General features: G+C 46.8%; 1 protein-coding gene across 2 annotated transcripts in view; it reads left to right on the top strand.

The window, feature by feature from the left end:
- EPAS1 (endothelial PAS domain protein 1) overlaps window positions 1–3,333 on the top strand; it is an 86,652-nt gene extending 83,319 nt beyond the window's left edge. For both annotated transcript variants that reach the window (XM_058551310.1, XM_058551309.1), the window contains one exon: window positions 933–3,333. In XM_058551310.1, the coding sequence (XP_058407293.1) occupies window positions 933–1,084 (152 nt within the window). In that variant the 3' untranslated portion in view covers window positions 1,085–3,333. The remainder of the gene's footprint in view (window positions 1–932) is intronic.
- The last annotated feature ends 10,067 nt before the right edge of the window (window positions 3,334–13,400 follow it).

Raw genomic sequence — 13,400 nt, 5'->3', positions numbered from 1 at the left:
ATGGACCCTAGAATGTTCTGGGGTAGGGATTGAGGAGGGAGACGGCACAGAAGCCAAGGGAAGGAAAAGTGAGCACCTCACAGTAGATGGGCAGAATGGAGGGCCTTCATTTTTGTGACTCGGGGGCATGAGTAGGGCAGCCCTAATTTCACACTTTCTTCAGTGTCGTCTTTCCCGAGCGACCTATTCCACGCTCAGAGGGTGGACCCAGCAGAGACTGTGTCTGCCTCCAGACCCATCTCACTAGGGGGGGTGCTGAGACCCAAGGAAGAGAGAGAGAGCACGGTGCAGACGTGGTGCACTTGGGCCTTGCCTTCCTGGGAAGTGGGGTCTGGGCGCTGGTAGTTTCCCCTTGTCTTCCTTCTCGGCGGGAGAAGGACTCAGGGACAGAAGGAGGGGCTGCTGAGGGTGATCCTGAATCTTGGAGAAAGACCCCTGTGTGTGTGTATTGTGTGTATGTGCATTGTGTGCACATGTGTGGATTGCGTGTTTGTGCACACGTGTGTGTGCATGTAGGTGTATGCACGCGCACGTGCATGCAGGTACCAGCTGGTTTGGAATTCCCTCCCTCCACTTGGCCTCCCTGCTGTCAGTGCACAGCAGACACGTGCCAGGCCTTGCGCAGGCTCTTGCTGACACCTCCTCCTCCAAGGCAGCCGAGGAAGCCTTCACAGGGGCTCCTTCCACGCAACCACCCTCCCCTGAACCTTCCTCTCCTGCTGTCTGCACCATGAGAGACAGAGCACAGAGTAGGTCACTCGGGAGAGACGACACTGAAGGAAGAGTGAAATTAGGGCTGCCCCACTCGTGCCCCCGAGTCACAAAAACTGAAAATGCCTCTCGCTCTCTGCATGCTAGCCTCTTACGGAATAGACCCTTTTCCAAATATTTCATTCTGGGTTTTTAAAATACGGTACCAACCATTCTTTCAGGTATGGCAAGCCGGCTGCTTGGGCCCTCGTTTGAGCCTTACCTGCTGCCCGAATTGACCAGATATGACTGTGAGGTGAACGTTCCTGTGCCAGGAAGCTCTACGCTCCTGCAAGGAGGGGACCTCCTCAGAGCCCTGGACCAGGCCACCTGAGCCAGGACCTTCCACCTGGGCAGGCACCCCTGCCACCACCGTCCCGCCAGCTCCACTCCCTACGTCTGTTTTTACAACTAGGTATTTCTAACACCAACACACTTTTTACAGGATGTACTTACCTGGCAGACTTGTCCAGGTCACCAAGTAGTGGCCTTTTTCTGAAGATGCTCACTTTATCATCTATATTTTAAAAATACGACAGTTGTTTTACCTGCTACATTTTGCTCTGTCAATGAAAATGTTCTTAAATTTTATAAGATTTTTTTCCCTCAACCTCAATTACTTCTAATTTATATTATTCATAGGTCTCTTTCTCTCTCTTTCTCTGACACACACACACAACGTCCATACTAACAAGTCTGGTGTATGTTTGTTCTTTTGTAGAGAAAACTTTGGCTTCATTTAACTAAAAACATTTTGTTGTTGTTGCCAAAGAAAGAAAAATAATTTTGATTTCCAAGCTTGACTTGTGGCCTCTCCCCCTCAAAGCTCTTCTCCTTCCTTTTTCAAAAATAATCACCATATTGTAAATTTCAGTCTTTTTTTTTTTTTTAAGCTTATTGCTCTAATTTTGATACGACTTTTGAAAAAAAAGAAATGTGAAGGGTGAACTGCAACGTATGTGGTTGGTTATCTGTAAAAGTTGCACAGTGTGGCTTTTCCTAAACTGTTTGGTGTCCCCCACCCCATTCGGTGGATTTTTTTTATTATTATTCAAAAACATAACTGAATTTTTTAAAAAGAAAATTTATATCTGGATTAAGTGTTTATCATATATATGGGTACTTTGTGATATCTAAAAACTTAGAAATGGAAATGGAATCCTGCTCACAAAATCACTTTAAGATCTTTGTTAAGCTGTCCCTTCTCCTTTTCCTGGTGTTGCTGACACTGCAGAATTGTATAGTACTCCCACGGGCCTGTACTAACACCGCTCAAGGTCTCTCTCTTTTGGCTTTTTGCTTTTGGGATATGCCATAGGCATGACAGACAATCTGAGAAGTGGAATCATTAAGTGGGAGCATTGCCAGCTGTCCTCTCCTTGTGTTCTATATGTATTATGTATGTATGTATGTATTATTATTGCTGCCAAGAGGGTCTGACGGCATGTCATGGGGTAGGGGGTTGGGGGTGGGGGGAACCTACAGGACGGGAAGTGCTTTAACTTTTCTTAAGGTTTTGTTGCTAGCCCTTCAAGTGCACTGAGCTATGTGACTAATGGTCTTTCATGTGGCACATTTGGATATTTCCAGAACTAACATGAGATGGTTTAAATGGGAATTCATGAAAGAAAGTGAGGATTCAGAAATGGTGTAATGATCTGGTCCACGTTCTCCCAGCTCACCACCTTGGAGCACGTGGAGCTGGACTGAGGGGGAGTAGCTGGTCCTGACCAGCCCCAACCCCATGCCCCTTCCTGGCCCATCCTCAAATCGCCTTGCAAGGCTGAGGTGCAGTGCCCCCACTGGCGAGCAGCAGGCAGACCTCTGGGGACGGCCCCTAGCCTCAGGCCCTCCCTGAGGTCGGCCTGTCACTTGAAGTGACTAGGTAGGAAGCACTGAAAATAGAGTGTTCTCAGAGCACCTTGTAACTCACTGGGTAAGAGGGGCGATACCTTTTGGTTTTTAAATACCAATCACATGGAACTTTTCTGTCATGGGTACAATGACAAGTTTCTAGAAACACACGGCACAGCAGTCCAAGATACAGCACAGCAGGCTAAGAATTTGGTAAGCCTGGCTGGACTTATTGCCAAAAACAAATCAAAATTTAAATTTCAAAAGAAATCTAAGTTATATGAGAAGTTACCTAGTCACTGTGTTGCCCAAATCATACTTGAGCACCACAGCTTTGCCCCCGCTCGGCGGCAGAACTTGAAGGGTTACCAACATAAACGCCGGTGTTTGATCTCCTATGTGTGTTGCCTCAGCATTAAGGGCATTTTACCCTTGCAGTTTTACTAAAACACTCTGAAAAATATTCCAAGCTTCAATATTAACCTTACTTGTCAATGTAACAATTTCATGAACATTATTATATTGTCAAATTCCTACTGACAACATTATTACTATACGGGAGCTTAACTTTATAAGGAAATGTATTTTGACACTGATATCTTATTAAAGTATTCTGATCCTACCACTGCTGGTGGTGCTTGTTTCCTGTGGATTTATCATGGGCTACACCAATGTAAAAGTGAAGTATTTATTAAATAGTTTACAAAAAATGAACATTGGTACTGATCTTTGTGAAACAACTGAGGCCAGCTGACAGGACGATGGGTAAAGGAAGAAAAGACTAATATTAATACTTGGCAACTGCCCAGGACTGGGAAACCAGGTTGTACTCTACACATTTCTGCAGGTATTTTTCTGTCTGCCACAGGGCCCTTTTTTTGTATTTTCTGGGGGACCCAAGGAAAGAAGCCGTGGTTCCTGCCTTGAGAAAATCACGTGTAGCAATTTGAGAGCTGTGCTGATCTACGTGTGTCCACACTCTGCACTTGGGGATGAAGGTTCTGAAGGGGAAGGGGCAGCCTGGGCCCTAGGGGTCAGAGGGGACTTCAGTTTGGAGGTGGCAGGGCTCAAGCGGGGCCTTCCCAGGTAGAATGAGGACGGGAAGGGCAAAGATCACCTCAGGCGGAGACAGAGCACAGCGAAAGCCCCAAATTGGACATGGGCATGATGGGTTCCCTAATTCAAATTTTACTTTTCCAAATCATGACCTGCTTATGAACAGGCAGCTGTCTCCATGGTGTGATGTGGGGCTGGGGAGAGCCCCAGCCGCAGCCTCTGCTCATAGTCCTCAGTCCTGGAGCCAGCATTCCAGCATCAGGCACTTAGTTTGCCTAACAGTTTGGTCCGCATAGTGTGGTCTCACACGTTACCCTATTAGTTCACTTGATCCTCAGGCTGAGCAATTCTGTGAGCACCCATTTCACAGATGAAACAGAGTCAACTCAGTGGCTTATGCAAGTCCCACCCTGTTAGTGGAAGAACTGAAACGTAAACCCAGTCTTTGCTGGTGCCTCTCTGCCCTGACAACCGACTCTGCCTGCTGGGAGGTATGTTTTATGGCAGGGCACTGTTTTCATTTCCAAACAGAAGATTCCTGTCCTTATTACTTTAATCTTTAGACCTCCTTCTAGTTCTTTTGCTTATCATCTCATCTCTTCTCTTCCCAAACTTGGTGCCTGGACCTTCACATTGGATTTTCTGGGCTCTGCCCGGCTCCCACTCACCTTTGCCTGCCATCTTGGACTTCCTGAAAATATCACCTGTTCTTTTCTTTCTTTTCTTTTTTTTTTTTGTGAGGAAGATCAGCCCTGAGCTAACATCCATGCTAATCCTCCTCTTTTTGCTGAGGAAGATCGGCTCTGAGCCAGCATCTATTGCCAATCCTCCTCCTTTTTTCCCCCAAAGCCCCAGTAGATAGTTGTATGTCATAGCTGCACATCCTTCTAGTTGCTGTATGTGGGACGCGGCCTCAGCATGGCCGGAGAAGCAGTGGTTGGTGCACGCCCGGGATCCGAACCCGGGCCGCCAGCAGCGGAGCGCGCGCACTCAACCGCTGAGCCACGGGGCCCGCTCTCACCTGTTCTTTTCTGAAGCTCTTCTGTGAATAACGTATCTCAGCCCATCCTTCAGGAGCAGATTGCCTTGGAGCATTGGCAAGTTCAGGACTCAGACCTGGATGGGCCCTGTCCTGACCCCCCCCCCCCACCACAACAACTTCAGCAGGTCATGGGTCTACAAGGTGTCCTTGATTGGGGCTGTTGGCCTTAACCACCTGAAGGCTGTAACTGTGTCCTCCAGCCCCTGGTGGTGCAGGAGCTCCAAGCTCCTATTGCTTCCATGTCCAGCAAGCCAGGGGGAACATAAATGGGGAGGACACCGAGGCCACTGTCCCTGATGGATACGAGGAGGTCGGCCTCTCCAAAGCACTCAAGGCCAAGACATAGGCCCCACACAAGCCATCCCTACTTCCTTCATGTTTTGTCTTGAGCGATCCAGCGAAGACTCTGACTTACGTGCTCCTGATTTCATATTTTACTCTTCAAAATGCAGGTGGCCTAAGAGGAGGTATATGTCTGCATGGCCAGGTGTGTAGGGGCAGAGGCAGGGCCCTGCATGGAATTAGCAATCGTTCAGCCATTGGGGTTCCTCCTGATTCTAGATATGTTTTCCTTTTGGCAGGCAAACCCCAGTGGGGTGTGATACCTTCCCAGCACTTGTCTTGGTTGGCAGGCTCCGGGTGAGAAGTCTTTCTGGGAGAGGGACTCAGACCCACAGCTGAGGAAGGAGACAGCCCCATCTGCTGGAGAAGGGCCAGCCCTGGCTCCCTCTGATCCATACAGGGCAAAATTTACCCTATCCTGCCTGAAGCATGGTCTCTGATGCACATTTCACATTGAGAGTGAGGGGTGAACTATGGGTTTTACTGCAGATACAATGCAGGCCCATTTCTTTCACAACATGCAAGATTCAACCATCTACAGCCCTGCTTTCCTGGGCCCCTCCCCGTCCTCTGCTTTGTGTGAAAAAGAACTTTTATCAGGAGGCCTGTATGGAGTGATCAGGTTAACCTGGTTCTGCCTTTCTCCAGGTGGGAGTGGCCCCAGTAAGACAGTACTGGAGATATTTTCCCAGATTGGCTCAGGATGCTAAAAAGGACCTAGAAATGATGTAGCGCCACCCCATCATTTATTTTTTTCAACCTCCTCATTTTAGAGATGAGGAACATGAGGCCGAGGGAGACAAAGTGGACTATCCCTCAGTCACGCAGTGAGTGAATGGCAGGGCTAGGAGCAGAACCCAGGCCTGCATCTTGGGGACTGAGGCTGACCTCACTGTAAGTGAAAGGGGCCTGTGTCCCTGCCCTGATACATGTCCTTTGCCCATGACGTCAGTTCTCAATTTCTCAACCAGTCTACAGGCCTTCCCACACATGGCCCTTTCCCCACCGCCACCTCACAGGTCTGCAGCCTCTCCCTCGTCTCTTCCCTCAGGGTACTTTCAGTTCTTCCAAAATAATCACGAGCATGGCGTGACCCTCATTTCTTCAAAATATTCCTTTGAACGCAGGGGCCCCTGTGGGAACTGCTTGGCCTCTCTGTGACCTCGGTGAAATAGAAATCAGTTCCTTCACTTCTAGACTGAACTTTCCTTGGCCTCCCAGGACCCAAGAGAAATAGGGTTTTAAAGTACTCCCCTAACCCCACCACACACACACACAGAGGTTTTTTTAATGATACTTATTTGGTGAAGTCATGATGTCTTTCTCCAAGAGCTTACCAGTTAGTAGAGGAAACAAAAGCAGTCCTGGACAAGTGAGACCCCAGTCTGAGATGGTGTATCATGATGGAGGCCCACGGCCCACGTTTTTCCAGGCAGTCCCAGTCTCAGAGATTGTGCTCCAATGTCCCCAAGTGTGTGCTTGTACCTAGACTAAGGACCTCATCCTGGGCTCAGAAAGCACAAAACTTGTAGGTGCAAATGTGCCCTCAGTTGCCTTAGGGTGGATTCCATGACCTGTGGGAGTTCAGAGGAGGCCAGGAGAGATCAGCCTAGGCCTCAGGAGTGGAGAACCACCCCCCCATAAGAGCTGAAAGGGAAGAGGATTGGAGTGGGGGGGGGGGGGGCGGGAGGAAGGGAGAGGTCATTCTAGGAGCAATGGACGAGAGGACAAAGGCGTGAGGCCAGAATAAGCAGCACATGCAGGAGACCCTGGGGAGCAGGCAGGACAAGGAGCTGAGACGGAGGGAGAGGGCAGCAGGGCAGCCTGGCCACTCACGGCACAGCCTGGAATCAGACCGACTTGGGTTCAAATCCTGGCCCTGCTGCTTCTAGCTATTCCGCCTTGGGGAAGCCCCTTACATCCAAGAGCCCGTGTCTGCTTTCCCGTGAAAGGAGCGTGATAACAGTCCCCACCTCACAGGGTTAAGGCTGGAGATAAAAATTTGGAAATCAACAGTAGGTACGTTGTAGTTAACTCCATGAGATTGGATGAAATATACCTATGAGATAAGAGCATAGACGAAGAGACAAACAGTAGAGTCCTAAGGTAGAGCCCTGGGCCGTGTAAGTGCTGGTAGAAGTCAGACGGAGGAGGAGCCAGCAGGGAAGCTGAGTGGGAGCAGCAAGGAAGAGAAGGAACAAGCCCAGGCATGTAATATCCCAAAAGCCAAGAGAAGAGGGTGTTTCAGGAGGTGGGAATAGTTAACTGGGTCACAAACTAGACTGAAAGGCCAGGTAAGATAAGGAGAAGAAGTTGGCTCCGGGGTCTGGCAACATGGAAATCATCATTGACCGGTCAAGGTCAAGGTGGAGTTTTGGTGGAGAGCTGGTGGAGGGCAGTAGCTGGAAGGGAGTAGACTGAGGAATGAGCTGGCTGGGCTGGGGGGACAGAGACCACAGCAATTCACACTTTCAAAAGGTTTCCCTGTGACAGGAAGCAGGGAAATGGAGTGGAGCTGGAAGAAGGGGTCGGGGGAAGTTTGTTTTAACATTTAACGAACTTTATTTTAGAATAATTTTAGATTTACAGAAAAGTTGCAAGAATATTATAGAGAATTCCTGCACCCAGTTCCCTCTATTCCTAACATTACTATGGTACATATGTCACAACTAAGCAACCAGCATTGGTATGTTTTTATTATCTGAAGTCTGTACTTTATTCAGATTTCCTTAGTTTTTACTTAATGTCTTTTTTTCTGTTCCAGAATCCCATCCAAGATACCACATTACATTGAATTGTCATATGTCCTTAGGCTTCTCTAGACTGTGACAGGTTTCACGGTCCATCATAATAGTCATTCAGACTTTCTGTGTTTTTGATGAGCTTGATGGTTTTGAGGAATGTTGGTCAGATATTCTTATAGGCCAGCATCCTTCACTTTGGATTTCTCTGATGTTTTTCTCATAGTTATACAGAGGTTATGGGTTTTGGGGAGGAAGACCACAGAGGAAAAGTGCCCTTCTCATCACATCACATCAAGGGTACATATGATCAATGTGACTTATCTCTGTTGATGTTAACCTCGATCACTCGGCTGAGGTAGTGTTTGTCAGTTTTCTCCACTGTGAAGTTACTGATTTTTTAGGGGAAGTTATTTCTGAAGATGAACTATATTAGGGAATATTTGTATGGTGATGGCAGTGGAAGAAATTGATAAAGGCAGGAAAGAGACGGGATCATTGCAGGAATAGCATCATTGAGAAGGTGGGATGGGCACCAGTGGGATCCAATGCACCTTGGAGCGGTTGGTTGTGGATAGAAGCATGGGCAGTTTATCCCTTTAAAGGAGAGGAGGCAGAAAGTGGAGTAAGGATGCAGTCCGTCGGGTGGAACTGGTGGTGGAAAGATGATGAGCAACCTCCAGTCTAATCGTTTTTATTTCCTCAGTGATGAACGAGGCAAGACCATTAGCTGAGAGAAAGGGAGGGGCTGTCAAAGTTTTGAGGAAAGAGAAGTGTGGAATAGTCATTTTAGGAGGTTGGATCGATTGCTAGTACTGGATGCTCAAATGACATTTTGGTCATAAATTGACCCATTGGCACAGCTATATGTTTTTCTCCAACCACATTTTTCTACTGTAACGGAGGCCGAATGAGTGGATAGTTGGGTTCAGCTGGGACGGTATGTTAGAGGGTGTCTCTGTTTCCAAGAGAATGACTATTATGATGGACCATGGAAACTAAGTTGTGTGAGAAGGAAAGAAGATGAAGAAGTTGATGGTCAATGAAAAAATGGTTAAGTGCAGTGAATTAGGTCCTAATGAAGTCAAAGAGGGGTCAGAGTGAAGTGTAGAGAAAGTGAACCATGCAGTTAGAGAGTTGTTGTCAGAGAAGAAACTTAAAATTGAGATTTCACGTATACTTACATATGACCCAGGAGTACCACTTCTAGGTATTTATCTTGAAGTGAAAATTTTAAATTCTTTACATTCCTTACATTAAATTCATTAAATTCTTACAAAATCTGCCCACAAATATTTATAGCAGCACTATTCATAATCACCAAGAACTGGAAACAACCCAAATGTCCTTCAATAGAGGTATGGATTAAAAAAACTGTAATCCATCCAGACAATGGAATACCACTCAGCAATCGAAGTTAATGAACGATTCAAGCAGCAACGTGGATGAACTGCAAAGGTATTATATTGAGTGAAAGAAGCCAGTATCAAAAGGTACATTCTATGTAATTCTGTTTATATGACATTCAGGAAAAGGCAAAAAGTATAGGAACAGAGAACAGATCATTGGTGGCCGGAGGTTAGGGGTGGGAGAAATCTGAATACAAAGGGGCAGCACAGGGGAGTTCTTTGGAGTATTGGAATTGTTCTCTACCTTGTCTGTGGTGGTGGTGATGAGAATCTATGCATGTGTAAAAAATCATAGAACTGTACATCAGAAAAAGAATTTTATTGTATGTAAATTTAAAATGTTTAAAAATAAAAGCAAATTTTGAGATGTCAGAGGTGGCTGCAATAACCTGGAGGAGCAGGCCTGAAGAAGCAGGGGAGACAGGATGTTGTCAGGGTGACCAGGTGGGTGTCATGATGACACTGAGTGTCGAGGTGGAGGAGAGAGATGCGCTGGGAGCGGAAGGGCCCTGAAGGAGGAGTGCCCAGGGGCGGGGGTTGACAGCTGTGAGGAGCAACAAGGGTCCGAGTGGGAAGCAAAAGAGAAAAGTAGTTTGGAAGCAGCATCGCGAAGCTAGGAGGGCCCCCTCCACCTCCAGGCCCTGCCTGGTACCTGCCTGTAGGAGAAAGAAACGGGCCTCTCCCCGAGGGCTGCAGGGAGTAGGGGCCCTCAGCCAAGAGCTGGGCTCCAGTTAAAGAGGAAGGGGAAGGCACGTCCAGGGAAGAGGGGAGGATCTAGGAGGTGGCTGATATCAGACAGAGTTCCAGAGAGAGTGGTGGAAGGATCTGGAGGGTGGGGAGGGGTAGGAGACGAGAGACAATGATGGACATGCAGAACTGTCTGGGGACAAGGGCCAGATGCTAACAGATGACCTGGAAGCCTAGGTCTGCCACTGGTAACTGAGGCAAAGAGAGTAGGAGAGAGGGTGTATCATCCTGAGGGTCTGTTAGAGGTTCAAGCTGGAAGGCTGAGGGGCTGACCCCTCCTGCAGCCTGCAGGGGCATGGCAGGAAGGTACAACAGCTTCTCCACCATGTCCGAGGAGCTTTCTAGGCTCTTCTTACAATCTGCAGCACCTGGGGACCATCATACGGGTGCACTCATTGAATGTAAGGTGGGGTTGTTGCTTTCTAAGGCAGGTGTGAGGGTGACCAGGGGAAGGCTATCTCCCTCTCTGCTGTCAGGATTCTATGGGAGGGCCCAGCACTTGCAGGAACAAAGGAAGACGGCTGCAGTTGGAGGACCCATTGGCCTGAAACGAAGAGATGTTTTCCCATGCTCATTAGCCTGGCTGAGGCGAGGGCAGCTAAGCATGAACATTGACATCGTTTTGAGGGCCTTGCTTAAAGGCCAAGGCAGGGCTCCAACTACAGATTTCAAATCTGGATGAGAGAGATGACTCAGACTGAGGTAGGTTGGCCCAGAGGGGTGAGGCAAATCCAGGGTATGTGAGGTCACTCCTACTGCTGCCTAAAATGTGGAGCAGTAGCTATGCTGACCAGGGGGCCTCTACCGTGAGGGTTGGTTACGCCCACCACCCCACATACCAAGGACCCACAGGTTAGGCACCAACTCTGAGCCGTCCTGGGCTGTGCTCAGGCCCTGGGACCTGATATTCCACGACACCATGGGCTAGGTGGCAACCCCAATATATTACGTCCCTCTCTGGGCACCATACTTTCATAGAGCTATAGCTAAACAGGAATTTGTTCAAAGAAGGATGACTAAAATGGTGATGGGGTCACAACCATGTTACAACAATTGACTGGAGAATTTGAGACAGTTTGTCCTGAAGGAAATAAGATTTGGGGGAGAACAAAAGCCCACCTTCAAATATCTGGAGAAGCACAGTGTGTAGAGTTTTTCCAGGTGGCCTCACAGGATAAGAACTAGGCTCGCAGGTCCAGAAAACCAGAGTTCAGCTCAATGCAAGTATACCCAAGAGTGACCTCTGCCTCCCCTGATGTGTCAGTGTTTGCTTGCTCAGCATAACTGGGAAATAATATCTTTACTTTGATCACCAAAGAAAGCTATTTAGAGGATGATGCCATCTAAGGATATCTGGCAAAGATAAAGAAAAACTATACTTTCAAATCTTTGCTTAGGTCTTTGTGTAAATAAAGCCTGGCCATCAGACACAGATGAGGAACTGGCACTGCCCCTTAAATGTTATCTCCTGTCTGGGCAGAAGAAAGTGAAAATTATGTTGAATTTAGATTTTAAAAATGTTTTTCTTGGAGCCAGCCCAGTGGCATAGTGGTTAAGTTCATGCACTCTGCTTTGGTGGCCTGGGGTTTGCAGGTTCAGGTCCTGGGCACAGACCTGCACACCGCTCATCAGGTCATGCTGTGGTGGCATCCCATGTACAAAAAGTGGAGGAAGATTGGCACGGATGTTGGCCCAGGGACAATCTTCCTCAAGCAAAAAGAGGAAGATTGGCAAAAGATGTTAGCTCAGGGCCAATCTTCCTCACCAAAAAAAAAAAAAATGTTTTTCTTAATATGGATTTATACTGCGTGGTCTCTAAGAATGACTGCTTCTCTTTGGGAGATACTGTGGAGTCACATCTAAAACCAGTGAGTAAAGCACAAACCACCTGAGTTTAAATTACCCTGGAGAACCCCTCGGAAGGGGTGACCATGCTGGAAACTGACACCCCACCTCTCAGTCTGCCCAGCACGGCCAGTTTTTCCTCCAGTGTCAGAACAATTGTGGTTTCTTTGGATATGCACCAGAAGAAATAGCTGGCTTACATCTAGGCACCATGTTGTAAAGAAAAGGCACACCTTGAAACACGACTATAGTTGGCATAGCAGGATGGTCACACCTTGAGGGGGGTGTGGTGATAGACTCCCTGAGGAAATGTCACACCCACAGCTCCTTTCTCATCCTACCTCAGGGACACGTGGTCATTTCCTGGATTGGTCAATGGGCACAGTTATCCATATTCAGAGGCAGATCGAGATTTCAAGAGGCCTGGTAATTGTGTGTACCCTTGACCTGATGTGATAAAAATGACACTTTACCTCTGTGTGATTCTTCCTCCCCAAAACCTGTAACACCAATCCAATCCCAGAAAAAACATCAGACAAATCCCAGTTGAGGGACATTCTACAAAACACCTCACCGGCATTGCTCAAAACTGTCAAGGTCATCAAAAACAAGTAAACTTGAGAAATTGTCCCAGCCAAGAGAAGCCTAAGGAGACATGATGATTAAATATAATGTGGTTTTTTGGATGGGAAAAAAGAAAATTAGGTAAAAACCAGGAAATCGGAATAAAGTATGTACTTTAGTTAATAATGATGCATCAGTGTTGGTTCATTAATTGTAAGAACGATACCATACTAATGCAAGATGTTAATAATAGGGGAAAGGGGGTGCAGGGTAAATGGTAATTCTGTCTTCTATCTTTGCAATTTTTCTGTAAGTCTAAAACTATTCTAAAAAAATCAAGTTTATTTAATTAAAAAATGATGCCAGATAAAAACAAAGAAATGCAGGAGGGAATGAAGAGCAAAGAAAAGGATAGATAAATGAGTAAATCTAAGTGAATATTGACTGTTAAAACAATAACAATGATAATATATTGTGAAGTTTAAAATAAATGTGGAATTAATGTACATGACAACAATAGTACAAAAGGTGGGAAGGGAGAATTGAAGTTAAGTGGCTTTTAATCTTTGCATTGTCTGGGAAGTGGTAAATGTACTAATTTCTTTTAGACTTTTAATAAGTCAAGGATGCATGTTGTAATCACTAGGGTGACCACGAGAAGAATTGTAAAACAGGGGCCGGCCCAGTGGCGCAGCGGTTAGGTGCGTGCACTCCGCTTCGGCAGCCCAGGGTTCACAGGTTTGAACCCGGTGCACACTGACGCACTGCTTGTCAAGCCATACTGTGGCGGCATCCCATATAAAGTAGAGGAAGATGGGCACAGATGTTAGCCCAGGGCCAATTTTCCTCAGCAAAAAGAGGAGGATTGGCAACAGAGGTTAGCTCAGGGCTGATCTTCCTCACACACACAAAAAAAAGAATTGTAAAACAATATGTAACTAACGAGCTAAAAGAGTAGGGAAATGGAATCTTTAAAAAAATACATGATTATTCCAAAAGTAGACAAAAAAGGAGAGAAAATGAACATAGAATAAGTGGGACAAATAGAAA

The sequence above is a fragment of the Diceros bicornis genome, chromosome 12, assembly GCF_020826845.1.
Source record: "Diceros bicornis minor isolate mBicDic1 chromosome 12, mDicBic1.mat.cur, whole genome shotgun sequence".
Taxonomy (NCBI): domain Eukaryota; kingdom Metazoa; phylum Chordata; class Mammalia; order Perissodactyla; family Rhinocerotidae; genus Diceros; species Diceros bicornis.
Note: the sequence above shows the minus strand (reverse complement) of the source record. Positions and strands in the feature narration are given on the sequence as shown.